The sequence below is a fragment of the Poecile atricapillus genome, chromosome 2 (assembly GCF_030490865.1).
Source record: "Poecile atricapillus isolate bPoeAtr1 chromosome 2, bPoeAtr1.hap1, whole genome shotgun sequence".
NCBI lineage: Eukaryota > Metazoa > Chordata > Aves > Passeriformes > Paridae > Poecile > Poecile atricapillus.
Window position 1 is genome coordinate 39,297,701 of NC_081250.1, and position 14,925 is coordinate 39,312,625.

At 36.1% G+C, this 14,925-nt stretch overlaps 1 protein-coding gene across 6 annotated transcripts in view; it reads right to left on the minus strand.

The window, feature by feature from the left end:
* TOP2B (DNA topoisomerase II beta) overlaps positions 1-14,925 on the minus strand; it is a 59,783-nt gene that overhangs the window by 34,372 nt on the left and 10,486 nt on the right. For 4 of the 6 annotated variants that reach the window (XM_058832576.1, XM_058832577.1, XM_058832574.1 and 1 more), the window contains exons 2-8: positions 6,591-6,764; positions 5,820-5,910; positions 3,721-3,784; positions 2,355-2,500; positions 1,863-1,960; positions 256-468; positions 3-176 (exon numbers count right to left, since the gene is read on the minus strand). In XM_058832576.1, coding sequence (XP_058688559.1) covers positions 3-176; positions 256-468; positions 1,863-1,960; positions 2,355-2,500; positions 3,721-3,784; positions 5,820-5,910; positions 6,591-6,764 — 960 coding nt within the window. The remainder of the gene's footprint in view (positions 1-2; positions 177-255; positions 469-1,862; positions 1,961-2,354; positions 2,501-3,720; positions 3,785-5,819; positions 5,911-6,590; positions 6,765-14,925) is intronic. The other 2 variants (XM_058832575.1, XM_058832578.1) reach the window with 1 other exon arrangement.

Below are 14,925 nucleotides of genomic sequence, written 5' to 3' on the forward strand. Positions count from 1 at the left end.
ACCTTTGTGGTAGCTATACTATTTACAAAGCTGATCTGCTGGAACCCTTTTTCACTCAGAGTGAGGCACACATCCCATCGTTCATTCACCACTTCGTGGATGACTTTGAGTGCTACTCCGGTTTCATCCAGCTTGTCCTTAACGTAAAGATCTACGTAGCTGCGAAATCCATTTACCTACGAGTAACAGGTAACAGTCACTACTCTCTGCACCAAATACTCAGTACACTCAAGATACATCAACTGATGTTCTTACAGGTAGTTTCTTCCCATTCAACATGACTTTGACTCCTTTGCACGACCCAGCCAAATCGTACGCTCGTCTTGTCATGAGGGCCACAATATCCTTATCAAGCTTTTCCATTTTAAATTTAGACAGATCTGGCTGGAATGTAATGCATGTGTAGTCATCACCTTCGAAATGTTTAATCTTGGGCTCAGAGGTCTTCATCATGTTGTTCATCCAAGTCTTTGGAAACAAAACATTTTAGATATTAGTTTACAACACACTGTCCTCCTCCTTTAGTCCCTTCTCTGACTATGCTGGGATTGCAACAGTTGCACAACAAAAAACTCACAAACTTCTTTTAGAAGTTTCCTCTGGTAAAACACTACACAAAGTTAATTGATTTAGAGGTAAGCACAAGCATAGGTGGCAGCACATTTGTGGTTTCTGTAAACATGCAGCTATTATTACATTGATGGACATTATTCTAACGCAAATGAAGCCTCCCACAGAGCTTACTAAATTAGATACAAGTGAACTGGGATTACAGTCCTTATTAGCCATCCATTTAACACTTTCAATCTACTGCACACCTCTACAGAGAGGCTTTTTAGCAAGACAGCACCTGGGTGGTTGTGCAATATGCCAAAAAAAAAAAACAATCCCAAGGTGTTCAGACTTGACTCAGGAGTCTTGTATTGTTCCCTGTTTAAGAATGTGGGCACATCTGCATGATCAAGCAGAACAATATCTGCTCACAGCATATATCGAAGTTCAGCTCTAATAAATTTTCACAGATTTTGATAATACTGAAAAATGTAGCACTTTAAGTCATAGAGCATTTAGTCATTTTCAAAAAGTACACTTGAACCAATATTAATTTGCCCTTTGGCAGTCAGCATAAAATATTGCATTTTTTAAGAGAGAGGCACAACAGATTAAGTGTATTATTTATGTAGTGATATGATAGCATGACCAGAAATTAATTAATTGTCCAAAAAGTAAGAGAAGAAAGCCTCCAGGTGGGAAAGACTGTAAAGCCAAGGAACTTTAGCATCTAATACTCTGTCAAAGTCCTCTAAACTCTTAGAAAAGTGGCCATCTCAAAGCTATATACAGTAGACCTGAACACATTCAGCCCTTGGTCTTTATGTCAACAATGAGCAATGGGTTCAAGAGTGGAGTATGCACTCTAGTCCATGTGGGGCTAGTTAAATTCATGACATAAACACTGAAAAATCTCTTAACACCATACAAAATTACACAGATAATTGTTTCCATGTTTGTATAACTAAGTAGAAAGATTTTTTTTTCACAAATTATACAACAGCAATTTCAAAATTTTTCAATTGAATATATTCCATTTCACATGTACATTAATATACTTTAGTTTTAACAAAAATTTGGGGTTTTTTTTAGTTACCTAACACTCCAAAGAAAATATTATTTTACTCAAAAAGTCTAACAAATAGAAATACCAATTTTTACCAACTGAACTAACCTAGCCTGAAAACTCTACACATCCCTTTGAATGAGAAATTATCCATTTTGTTAAATACTCCTGAAATATAAGTGTTAGATTTTAAACCTGTAACTACTGCAAAAAAAAAGGAAAGAAGTCTTGAACATTTCTATACCTGCTTAAAGCTGTGTTTGTACTCTTTGCAAGCAGTTTCAACTGTAAACTTTGTACTAAATATGTTACAAAGTTTTGCACCATAGCCATTGCGTCCACCTGAAAAAAAACAACCAGTTTGAAAAATCAAACCAGGGCCAGTTTAAATTTAGGACAATAAATCATATCCTAATTTATAAAATTTATTTTTCCTTGCATTTCAGGAGTAGAAGTGTTTAAATATACATTACAATTAAAATATAAAAGTATATTGTTTTTTACACTGACATTAGAGATGTAAATGTAAAGTTCTCTGTAAATACTGGTATCAAAAAAGAAAAAGTAAGATATTTCCTTTAAGTCTTTTTACTCTAATAAAGAGCTATATTAAGGGTGACTGAGTAATCACCTGTTATGAAACAGAAAAGAAATAAAAAAATTAAGAAGGGGAAGCATACTGAAGAGCCACACAATGTCTTAACTGAATAAAACTAAGCACATTAAATAGCCTTGCCTGTAACTTTTTTCTCATCATCATCATAATTGCTGGACGTTAGTAGCTGCCCAAAGATTAAAGCAGGTACATATACTTTTTCTACTTTGTGTTCCACAACTGGTATCCCCTTTCCATTATTCCATATGCTGATAATGTTCGATTCCCTAGAAAACAGTGAAGACATTAAGCAAATTAATGCAGTCTCTGCATTCCTGTCTAAACACAGTAAATAAAATAACTACATAAAAATATAGCAAAAGACCATATCCTTACCACATTTACTTAGACCTCTAACAATTTTAATTACAAAAAACTCCACTTATTTTTGCTTATTAGATGTCTTGGAAGAAGGAGCTTAATTGTCCATACATGACAGTATTTCATATGACAAAAATAACCACCCCAAAAACCAAAAAAATCTGTTTGAAGAGCTTTCACTGTCAACATGAACTGCAACAGGATCCTGAGGCTTCAGTGAAAGAATTACACTCAAGTTAGAGACGTAGCTTTTAAGGTTTCATAGAAGTCCATCCAGACAAGCTATCATCTGTTTCAAATTGTTATTTCTGAGTTATGATAAACATTGTGACTTTATGTATCAGTGCCAAAATCCATCAATACCTAGCATCATTCTAGCTCTTAACACAGAATTTTTGTTTCTGAGTATTAGAGAATTCAAAATCAGGACAGGTCAGGCAAATTTACACATTTACCATTTCCCTCCCACTCCATGATGAAAGTAGAAAAATCATGTCTTAGCATATTTATCCTAAAGGTTAGGTCTGAAATCTAGCTTTCTAAATAATTTATTATTCAGTTCAGTGTCACTGAAAAGGTACTACTAAAGGAGCCCAATCACCACCTATTTAAATACAGTACTTCTCACCAGAAATTATCCTTTCAAGTGTTCAGTTTCAAAAAATCATGGTAATGATGTATTTGCAATATGAAGATTCAGTGTGATACAGATGACTAATTCAAACAATCTTATCCTAATGCTAAAGGAGTTAATACAGAAGTTCAAGAAGGGCAAAATTGTGTTACAAAATCTCAAAGCTGGTATTTAAGATTTGTAAGAAATCTGGTTGGCTATAGTTATGCACTGTCAAACTTTCAATTTATCATAAATTTAATGAACTTCTCATTAGAAGTTTCAAACATTAACAAATGGTTTAGGAAAGCAATTACTATGAATTCAGAATGGCAGCACTTACTGTTAACCACTTTTAAATCGCCTCTTCATTTTAAAATATGAAGCTAATGGAAATAATTTCAAAAATATTCTGTTTTCAAGAAATCCAATTTCATTAGTCAAATCATTTGTACAAATCTAAACTGCAATAGCACTGACAGGGAAGGCAAGTGAAAACAAGCTTTTACTTACGGATCAATGGATATTTTAATACAAGTCATATTCTTGTCCCTCTGCTTATTGTCAGCAGCATTTACTATGAAACAAAGTAGCACAAATTAACACTTCAGAGGCAATTATTAATCTCTTGGTCTGTAAAACTGATTTTATAGATATTCCACCACCAGTTACAATAGTCCAGGTATTTTTTAATCTGGTAGCTCTTTGTATATATTTCATATCTTAGCACTGGAGTATATAAATATAACCAAGTACCTACAAGAAGATATTTTTCAACCTTCTTATAATTACTGATTCTATTTCTAGCAGTCAGACCATCTCAGAAATACATATGGAAGTGTATTTCTTGAGTTCATAACTGTTCTTAACATACTGAGCACTTCATTCTTCTCTTGTTGTTCTTGATTGGATATTTATTGCAGCATGTATGTGAAAAACCCAAGAAATTTATATGCATCACCAGACCAGTTTACACATTGAAACCCACCAGAAAAGGTCAAATCCATTAAGGGGTGTTTTGACTGCAGCAGAAGTTCTCTCTAAAGAGCCTGCAAGACTTGTAACTAACAGCCTACACAGTTTAGGATCAAAATGAGGATAACTGGAAATTAACATTTGATCAGAATTTAATTAAATTGCACTGCCAGGTATTTGAACTACAGGAAGCAGAAATGTGACTGTGGCCACTAAACATGAAAATAACACATTACAGTCATTTCCAGTATCTGTCTCATCATCCATGAAAGAGATGAACGTAAAACCCCAAAGCACCAAAGTACAGTATCTTAACAGCTGACAAGGACCTCAGTCTAAGATCAGATATTTCAAGGTGCTTTTGTTAAAACCATGAAGTGCAGTTTTACCCAAAAGCATGCATAGCTAAAATGTCCCATTTTCATAATGTTATTACACTATCCCCTAGTTCTCAAACCACACTCTGTGGAGCACTTATCAGCGCCTCATAAAGCAGCAATAAGCCGTGAAGTACTCCAATAATTCCATTTTCCCTCCCATACAGAATACTGATCTTCCTTCTGAATGGGACAATATGGAAGTGTTGAGACATATGGCATTTCCTAATATGAAAGGCCAAAAAATTTAGATATATGAGGTAGCACTCAAAACAGAAGCAATAAAACTAAATGTTTGATAAACATTCCCATGTTTATCAAATTAAGTAATAAGTTAAAACTAATACTAAAAAAATATTAAGTGTTATCTTCTATCTGGTAAAGATATAGTCCTTATTGTCTCAAAGACAGCAATGCAGTAAAGCAATTTTAGAGATGTGGAAAAGTTGTGAACCTAATGAAGGTCATGAAAACTGACCTCGGTAGACCCTAATTTAATTAATGACGTAATCCTACCAATCCTTTAAACAGAACTTCATGAAAGCTGAGAAGTCCAAGATTTCATGTCAGTTAGGCCAAAATATCAGTTCATCAGACAGCACAGTATTCAGATATTCCACATCTCTACTGCTGATTATTGTGTCATCTGTACTGTCTGATTAGTCTGTCACCAACAGAGTATCATCAACCAGAAAGTAACAGTAACTCAGAGAACTGACACAATTTTCTAAAAATAATCCTTTTGTGCCTCAGCCATGGTGTTTTTTAATGGCAGTGTGATACATATTTATTTTAAAACTGTCTGAAGTCTAGATATGATCCATGGAAACTACCACCACTATCCCTCTGTACAGAAGGATGAAGTCTAATGATTGATGAAAGGATGATCTAAGTGAACAATCTCAGACAACTTAGAAGTTGCATTCCTTCAGAGAAATAATCTTCTTTCAAATGTCACTTTAAATTGTAGCCCTAATAACAGTTCACAGATTAAAAATCTTGCAACAATATTGATCATAAAGAACAATGCAGTTTGGACATTCAGTAACAAATATTTACGTTTTCTACCAAGTTCAGCTGAAAACTCTTCCCTTTTGAACTGTTCTATAGTTCTAGAATGCACTAGATTTTCATGCCCTATAGTTTAGCGGGACTCAAGTCTGGGTTTTAAACTTAGATACAAGTTGATGTACTTTGAGAGCACTCAAAAAAGCTTGTCCTCCATAATGCTAAGGCACTATTATTGTTCAAAATACTTACCAAGAATTTCATCAAATATCTTGTACAAGCCTGGAACAAAGGTAACTTCTCTGCAGTTCATTCCTACATCTTCATCGTAAACCCACATTAACTACATGGAAACAAAATAAAAGTATTTACTGTCTTGGTAAACCAGTCTATGATTCTCTCTTTCCTTTAGGAACTTTCTTCTTACAGTCTGATTACTGCAGGCATACAAGACAAAAGCAGAAGTGTGCAAAAGTTATAGCTGTAGCCACAAAGAATTCCATAATGAAAATCCATTATTTTCTGCTTGGCGGGGAACTCCCAACAGTACAGACAGTGAAGTTCAAAGCAATTTGCAACTTCACAAAAACAACTGAAGAAAGTGCCAGCAGGAAGCTTAAATTCTTTGTTCTCTACCTAAACAAACAGACCAAAGCATTTTTGGACCTAGAACAAATGCTACATACAAATGTGCATACGTATGTGTGTGCACATGGCACGTTTGTGAGCACACACCCATACACACATAGCTGTCTGTTTACACACATAGGAGAGTGTTTGTGTTTTGACTGGATTTCAACATTTTTGACCATATCTTTTCAGATGAACCAAGCACTCAATGCCTTACAGCAAGTCTTATCTCATCCCCTTCCTACACACGCATACATAAACAAGACCACAGCTTTTAACTTTCTAATTTAGAATACTGAGAAAAGCAGAGATGCATCTATTTAATAACCAGAATAGACATTTCCTCATTAAAACAACAAAAACCAGTAAGACTGTAAATTTAGTGACACCTACCTGAGTTAAGGGTTCAACCGACCCAATGTAGGTATCTGGACGGAGGAGGATGTGCTCAAGCTGAGTCTTTTTCTGATAAACTCTCTCAACAGACATCTTCTTTGAAGTGTCATTTTTATTAATGCTTTCTGAGTCTTCCTTTTTTGAAGCATTCATCTGATTATCAAATAATGTCTAAAAAAACAAACCAAACCAACAATCAACCTCATTCAATCTGTCACTTTTGAGACATAAACAAAATCTGACAGAGATTTAAATTACAATCAAAACTTGTCATGTAATTTAAATGTTAAGTTTTCAGATGTATTAAGATAGAACTTGCAACAAAGAAAAATCAACAGATTACATGACAGATCCTTTACAAATTGTTGCATATTCAAACTAGCAATTTACTAAGCACAATAAACCAAAATAAGGAAACAACAACACAAAAGGCACCCATCTCTTCAGGTTAAGTATTTATAACATCCATTTTGTGCATAAGCATTTGAATCCAAACCACTGAATACTGTTCTAAACGGTAACAGCAATACCACACTTTTACATTATAGTCTGGACAATTCATTCAGCAGGACTTCAGAAACACTATAATGCCTCTCCTACTGGCTTCTCAATTACTATAATTTACATTCTCTATTGAAGTGATCAAACCTGATACAATCCCAGAACGCTTTATGATGAAAGGAGAGACACTATTTACAAGAGCTTATAGAGAAATGACAAGGGGGAATGGCTTCAAACTGAAAGAGTAGAGCTAGATTACTTATTAGGAAGACAATCTTTGCTGTGAGGGAGGTGAGGCACTGGAACAGGTTGCCCAGAGAGGCTGTGGATGCCCCATCCCTGGGAGTGTCCAAGGCCAGGTTGGATGAAGCTCTGAGCAACCTGGTCTAGTGGAAGGTGTCCCTGCCGGTGGCAGGGGGGTTGGAACTCGATGATCTTTAAAGTCCCCTCCAATCCAGGTCATTCTATGATTCTGTGAAATAAGCCAAGGACTGTAAGAAGAGAGAATCACATAGGCTGATGTTGGAATTTAAACAGAATTCAAGACTAATCTGTCTGGATTTTATGAAAAATACTTTGAAGAACAGTTTTATGGTAAACTAACTCAGTTTGGGATGGGGAGGGAGGTGGGATACAGAGATTTGGTGCACTTTCAGCAGTTTTTTTGCTGATAGATGCCTCCTTGCCATTGAATGAAAACCACATTAAAAAAAAGGTTAATCAGAATGATCAAATATAGACTGGCTCTATTCTGAGACAGTAAAAGCATATATACAAAGAAACTAGTAATGACATTTTACAGTATGCATTCCTATCTATATAATGGAATTATCTTAAAAATGCCAGTAAATGTAACTTTAACTCACATGATTTATTTGCCTGGCTAGAAGACATAAGAAATTCTGTCCCCACCCACCCAGTACCTGAAATAGCCTCCTTCTCTCAGAGGGGGTTTATGAACTCTGAAGCAGGTGTTACATGACCAGTAGAAACCATCACCAGACAAATAAAGAAGACAAAACCCACTTGCCACTCAGGCAATTTTTTTCACTCTCATTTAGCTGTCTCCAGTATGTGCCTATGTAAAAAAGTAAACATAGACTAAACTCCAACCCTCAATTAACCAGTCATCATGCAAATTTTGTGGCCAAGAGGAAGTGTAATCACTTCTCCTTCGATCTAGCTTTTGTTGCAGCCTCAGATAGCACTGAAAGCAAAGGGCAAGAAAGCACATAAATCCATAGGAAAATGGAGCAAAGGATATTGAATTCACACAAACAACTTCAGCAGAATCAAAAAGGCCAAACACCAACCTACAGCACACAACTCTCCACATATTAATCTCATTTATCTTCTCCAGCTTCTAGTACTCAGGCTTTGATGCCTCTACACGTCCCCAAGCCCAGCCAAGCCGGCACAAGAATAAAGCATTTAATTCTATTCATAACATGGGAAATTACCTTTCTCCTCCAGATTTAGAGATCACATTTTTCTAGTTTATTTATGCAAATTGTAGAAAACATACTTCCAGAACTTTGAGAGAGGCAGACTGTGTGCACCAGTGATGACAACAACCAATTATTTGGCCACAAGTATACCTGAACGTGCCAAATGAGAATAAAACTCTCTATTACTACTCCTGTATCTGACAGCATCCAGAGGAAAAGAGGAAAGAACCCAGGGAACCTCACAATCTGGCATCAGGATTACATGCAGCAGAGCTGGAACAACAACACAAGCTCTCATGACTATTCTTCTGGAGTCTATCTCATTTTCTGCCAAACAGGGAAGTTGCAAAATCACATGGGTGATTAGAGGGCTTTGGTATCCAAGTTAATTTAGCCTTCACAGTTATTTGGTTTTAAACTGTGATAACCCTGTCACCATCACCCTAAAAATACTAGCTATGGATTAACTAAGCAAGCAGAAAAGGAACAGAACTTTGCAAATAAATACATTAAACTGATACATGGAAGAGGAGGAATAAAAATTGTTACTAAAGAAGCACTGCCGATAGTTGAAACATAGCTTTTTTTTTTCCATTGAAGTAGTTATGTGAATGATGCCCAGGCTTCCAATGAGTTTCAGTGTACATGTATATAAATATTTTTTTATTTTATTACCATCTTTGACATCATACCTCATAGGAATTACCCTTAGCTCACTTACTGCTCCCACAGCTCTGTTAACACTGTTTTACTATGCTCACTTGTTCTGAAGGGACCGCTCGCTAGCAGGAAAATAATATAATACTTCCCAGATTAAATAAGTGATGGAAAAAATGGAAGAGAGGAGACAAAATTTATATGAATGCAAAAGAATTCCAGGTGCAAAGACCATCAAAATCTTGTTCAAACAGAACTGTTTTGTTTGCTCACAATTCTTAGGCTTTAAGGAGTTTTTACAGTCAGGGAAGTTTGTGATAGGCAGGTACCATGATAGCTCTTCAGCTGACATGTATATCAGTATTGTATTCTCAGGACAGCTCTCCAAAATGCTTCTGCTCGTCCAGTGTGAGGACTGCGATCTAACCACGCATCCCAACTCAGCAAACACATTAACACAAAGTGAGAACTTAAACCTTAGCTTAAAAATTTAGGCTACAATTTTCCTACCTCCAATAGCAAAAATGCTATGGGACAAGTAGAGTAAGAGTCAGAAGATTTGTAAAAGTCTATTTTATAGTGACCGAGTAACTCTAGAGTGGGGAAAACTTACAGAATAGAATGTTGGGAAGGGATTTCTACAGGCTACTGCCTTTAATACAATGCTAGGAAATGCATTTCTTCTTTCCAGTGAAAAACTGGCAGCTGACAGTTTAGAGGAGTTTATACTTTCCAATTTATCAGTAAAAAATGTAGAGTATCAAAACTATCTTCTCTGGAGATGCTACTTTCAAATCGTTGTCACGTTGACAGACAAGGGAGGTCACACCAAAACAAACTCTGCTGCCTAAACAGAGTTAGCCCTGCAGAAGTGTCCCTTCCTGGGGACACTTACAGTTTGCTGTAGGCCAGCATTAGTAAGGATCTTCTGCCACTCTGCTCCCTGGGACATCTATGTCCATTATTGTCACACACACTCATTGGAAGACAATGTATGATTTAAGAAGGGAGAAAAATACACAAAGGATCAGCATAACATATTTTCTTTCTGCTCAATGATTTGAAAAAAAAAATTAAATAAAGGAAAAAAGTAGTCTTAAAGAACTTTAATGCTACAGTTTTTAAGACATCACAAAGTATGCCAACTTAAATGTTCATTTCATTGTCATAGAGAAGGGCAGACTTCATTCATGATGTATGATTTTATTCATGCAACCCTTCAAGAATCATACATATTCTGCATGTAAAAACCATTGCATTATAAGCATTCAGAACTTATTTAACATGCTACTGAAACACAAGAATAAAAGCAAAAGCCCAAAAGTATTCAACCATACAAATGAATATAATTATTCAGGTATGCAGGGATCAGAAGTCCACAGAACTGCAGTTTCCCAGGCCAAGCATTTTGGGCTGTGCTGTACCCAGAAAACTAATTCTGAATCTCTTCATCTCAAATGGACATTTTTAGAGTTCAAGTGATGCTTAGAACTCATTCCAAAAAAGAGAATCTTCATCACCAAACACAGGATGGAGATCTATGGGCACAAACAGCTCCCACAGTCTTCACACTTTGTGTTCCTTGATAAAAAACCAAAATGAAATTTAAGTCTTTTCAACTTCTGAATTTCTACTACTTAAAATACAAATAAATGCAACAGGAAAGTCCTCCCCCGCCTTTTTTTTTTTTTTTTTTAAATAGGCAAGCACTTAACCACAGTGCTGTTTAACTGACAATCTCTGCTGTATATTTTGGAATTGTCTCAAGAATGCCTTTTGTATTCTGTCCTGTATGAAAGATCTTCGTATTGTTAAAGCTCCAATAACACTTCTCAAAACAGCACCAGCTGTTGTTTCATGAGAAAACCCCTAAAGAGAATTAACCAAGTGTCACAAAGGGCTTAAGTCTTCTGCTTCACAGTAAGACTGCTTTTTGCTTGTTTGTTTACAGGTTACCCAATGTTCAAGGTCTGCTTTGCAATTTTAATCTTGCCAACTTTTTATTATTTTTTTTAGACACAGCCTATGACTTCCCCAATGCTCTTGTGATATTCAAGACTTTACAAATTCTTACTAATCTTGTGGACTTTCTAACCCTCCAGACTGATGACAAATACACACATATGGGTAAGTCAACAGGAGGACCATGCTTAAGCAGTTTGGAAAGCTACAACTTATTGCATTGTTCATCCTTCTTCAAAGATATGCAGTCATACTTCATACAGTGACCTCTGATGGTGCCAACTTTCTACACGCTCTTTAACACAGCAGAGTGACAACTGGATAGAAAAACTCCAATTCTCAGCTGACAGCAATTGCTGCACAGGTTACCACATCACGATTATTGTGCATGCTGTCACAACCAGGTATTATCATGGCAACTGCTCTCCCCAGAAGGATTGCAAGGGCTTCCCTTTTGAAGTAGCTTTTGCCTTGAATTTATCCACTAATGTATGAAAGCTGCAGTCATTCTTTCCTTTAGTGATCTCCAGAGCCAGAACTCAAGTAGCCACTGATAGACAACAGTTTGGCAACAAGGCTTTTACTGTCTACATTCAACCCATGAACTCACATATTTTGCTTTGGCATCTTATTTCTTCACATTTTACCTCCTTTTTTTTTCCACGTTATGTTCTCACCCATTGACATTTCTGTGTATAACAAGGCATGTATGATATCCATATTAAGTCAGAGATTTTTATTGTCTTTTTGTAATGAAAACTGGGTCATGTCATCTTCCTTTGTGTTTTGAGCCACTGTGCTGAGTTTGCTTAATTATGCTGCAAACAGCTGTACTTAATACAGCTAAATCTTAATACACTCTCAAACTAGAGAGTTTGGCAGCACCAGAGAAAAGCTACTCCTATCAAAAGACACAATAACATGTAAAGCTACAACAAAGAAGGCAGGTTTCATCATCACTTTCAAACTTGCCATATCTGGAATATACATCCTTGGCTTGACTCCTTACTTTAAGTGAAGGCTTTACTCTTACTTAAGTAGATGAATTCCACACCATAGAAAGTTGAAGAACCTGAAAGATGTTAATATTAATGTCTCTCCTCACTTACACAAACTTAATTTTGTATTGGTCACTGTCTTATTCTCCTCCACTGCAAAATATCTCCATACAACAACACTAACAAACCATTTTTTCTTTAGTCTGCCCATTCCTGCTTACCCTTGTTAGGTAATAGGCATAAAAAGGGCTCATTTTCTACATTGGCAGGCAGGCATAAGTGAGCCTAGAAGAGAAGATGTAGGTGAACAAGAAGTTTCCTTCCCTTTGGCTCTGTCTTTTCTGCCTTAAACGCATAAAACTACTCCATATAATGAATACTCCTGATACATACTCCTGAATAGGCAAATGCAGCCCTGGGACATAACAATTTAGAGAAGTACATGCCATGTGTCCTACATTTCCTTAAATAAAGTGTAAGATAAGCACATTTAGTGGGACAAGACATTAAATTTTGAGTGTAATTAAGCTGTAAAACCTTGGGAAGTTAATTAAGTAATGAAATCCAGGGAAAACAGTTCAAAACAAAACTACCTCTTCTGAGGGAGATATGCTATACCTCCAAAAAAACAAATGTATAGGTGCAATATGATAATTACTAGGGGATTCTATAGATAACATGCACTTGACTGTAGTGTGCCATACTGGATCATAATGGCCTCTTCTTGCCCTAGAAAAATAGTCAAGGAATAAAATTTTACCTAAATATTTTGCAATCTTCCCAAAGACAGCTCTGGCTGAGAATACCTCCCACCATGAAAACAAAACTGGAGGGAGTTTCAAAATAAACCACTCTCCTGCTGTGTTTAACAAATGGTTGGGCTCTCCTGCCAAGATGAAAACACACAAAAGTAACAGTTCCCTTTTACTACAGCAGATTTCCATAGACTGTTGCATACTATTAGTGACATGAACTAAATCTCTCTATCACATCCTTCCCAAAGCTAATCATGGAAAGGAGTTCTTGGAAAATTCACCCAGAACTAGTCTCACCAATGAGACTAATCCATTTGTTCATTTTAAATTCCTAAATTTTTTTTAATTTTTTTTTTTTTTTTTTTCAAAATCCCCTGATTCTGATACTTCACTCTGGACTGCGAGAGCATCATATTATGTAGAGTTTAGTGATGATGATCTGGTAATGGAATAGCTTCAGAATGGTCAAATTTCCCTGTTATAGAAAACCTAAACTATTAATTGCTGCCAAAAGGGCAAAAGTTCTTTCTTCCCTCCTCCATTCCTTACAGTGGAATCAAATCCACCTCACAACAATCTGGTTCAGGGAGCAAACATAGCTTTTCCCCATTCTTCATCAACCAGAAGCAATCCGTTGTCTACTAGCTCACCTTTCTCAACGAGCTTTCTAGAGAATCAGATAACTTAGTGGTGCAAGGAAACGAGAAGAAACATACAACTAGGATGATATGGTTAAAAAAACCCCCACTTTTCAACAGGTATTGCTAGATTGCTTAGCTGCACAATGGAATGACACCCTTGGAATTACAGAGCTTCATCTTCCTAGTAAATATCTAAGATTCAGAAAAGTAGCATTTTTATTTTAGGATTATTAATACACAACATAGAGGCACACCAGGTTTAAATAAAAATTTAGGGATCTTTCTCCATTCTTTTTGAAGAATAACACCTTTGTGCAAATATGTATGCTCACTGTAACTATGAACCAGAAAATTATGTATATTGTTTCAAATATGAATTCACTTTCAGTCATATTAAGTTAGTACAGCAACAGTTATGCTTTATTTGGCACAGGCTTGTCCACAACCACCAATACATTCAGATCCTGATCTTTTCTATGTTCTTTAAAAGCATCTGCCCTTGCATGATGACAATTAAATTGAATTTTATTGCTAAATTTTTCTGTTGGTCTGAAATTTTTTTAGTTGTCTATCCACTGACAAATTCTATTATAATACTGAATTTTTCACTACTCACACAGTATCAAAAAGTACATCCATGGATGATGTGGTAACAGATTAATCTTCTAAGAATCTCTTATTTTCAGCTAAAATTCAGAGGCAAACAAGAGAAAAAAATACTGTAACATAAAAAGGAATTTATTAATGTTATACTTTAGGACACCTTATGACTGTTTTCTTACAGATTCTGATAACAGTGGTCTTTGGAACCACTGGCTGAAGCTGTCTGGTGACAGAATGACCAAATCTGTTTGGTCCACTGTTTCACCAGCCAGCTCACACACAAGAGCTCCACTAGCCAAGAAATCAAAAAGTTAGAAGTTCTGACATCTGCACTTCAGGTTATCAGTATCTGCTGCACTTTATAACTCAGTGTTTTGCATATCCTTTACCTTTTCCTAATACTTTACTGCATCACTAGTTTGAGCACTGTGAAAGTATTCCAGACTCCCAGCACATTTCCATTTCCCAGCTGCAAGGATTACTTGCCACAACCTGATAGATTTTTGTTTCTGAAAAACAAAATCCTTGAAACCCACACAGGTTGTATGTCAAGTACCACATCAGCATTGTGATATTTTCTTTCAGTTGCTCTGGGTTCTGTGGCCAGCTTGAACCCATATCACACTGCAAGGTATTTTTTCCCTGCTCACCCATCCTCATTATTAACAAGCAAACTTTAGGAAAAACTTTGGGCAGGACTAAGGCAACTTTCAAGATGTTCATGCTGCAAGACAGCACAGGGGGAGAACAAACCCAAAAGGGTAGTT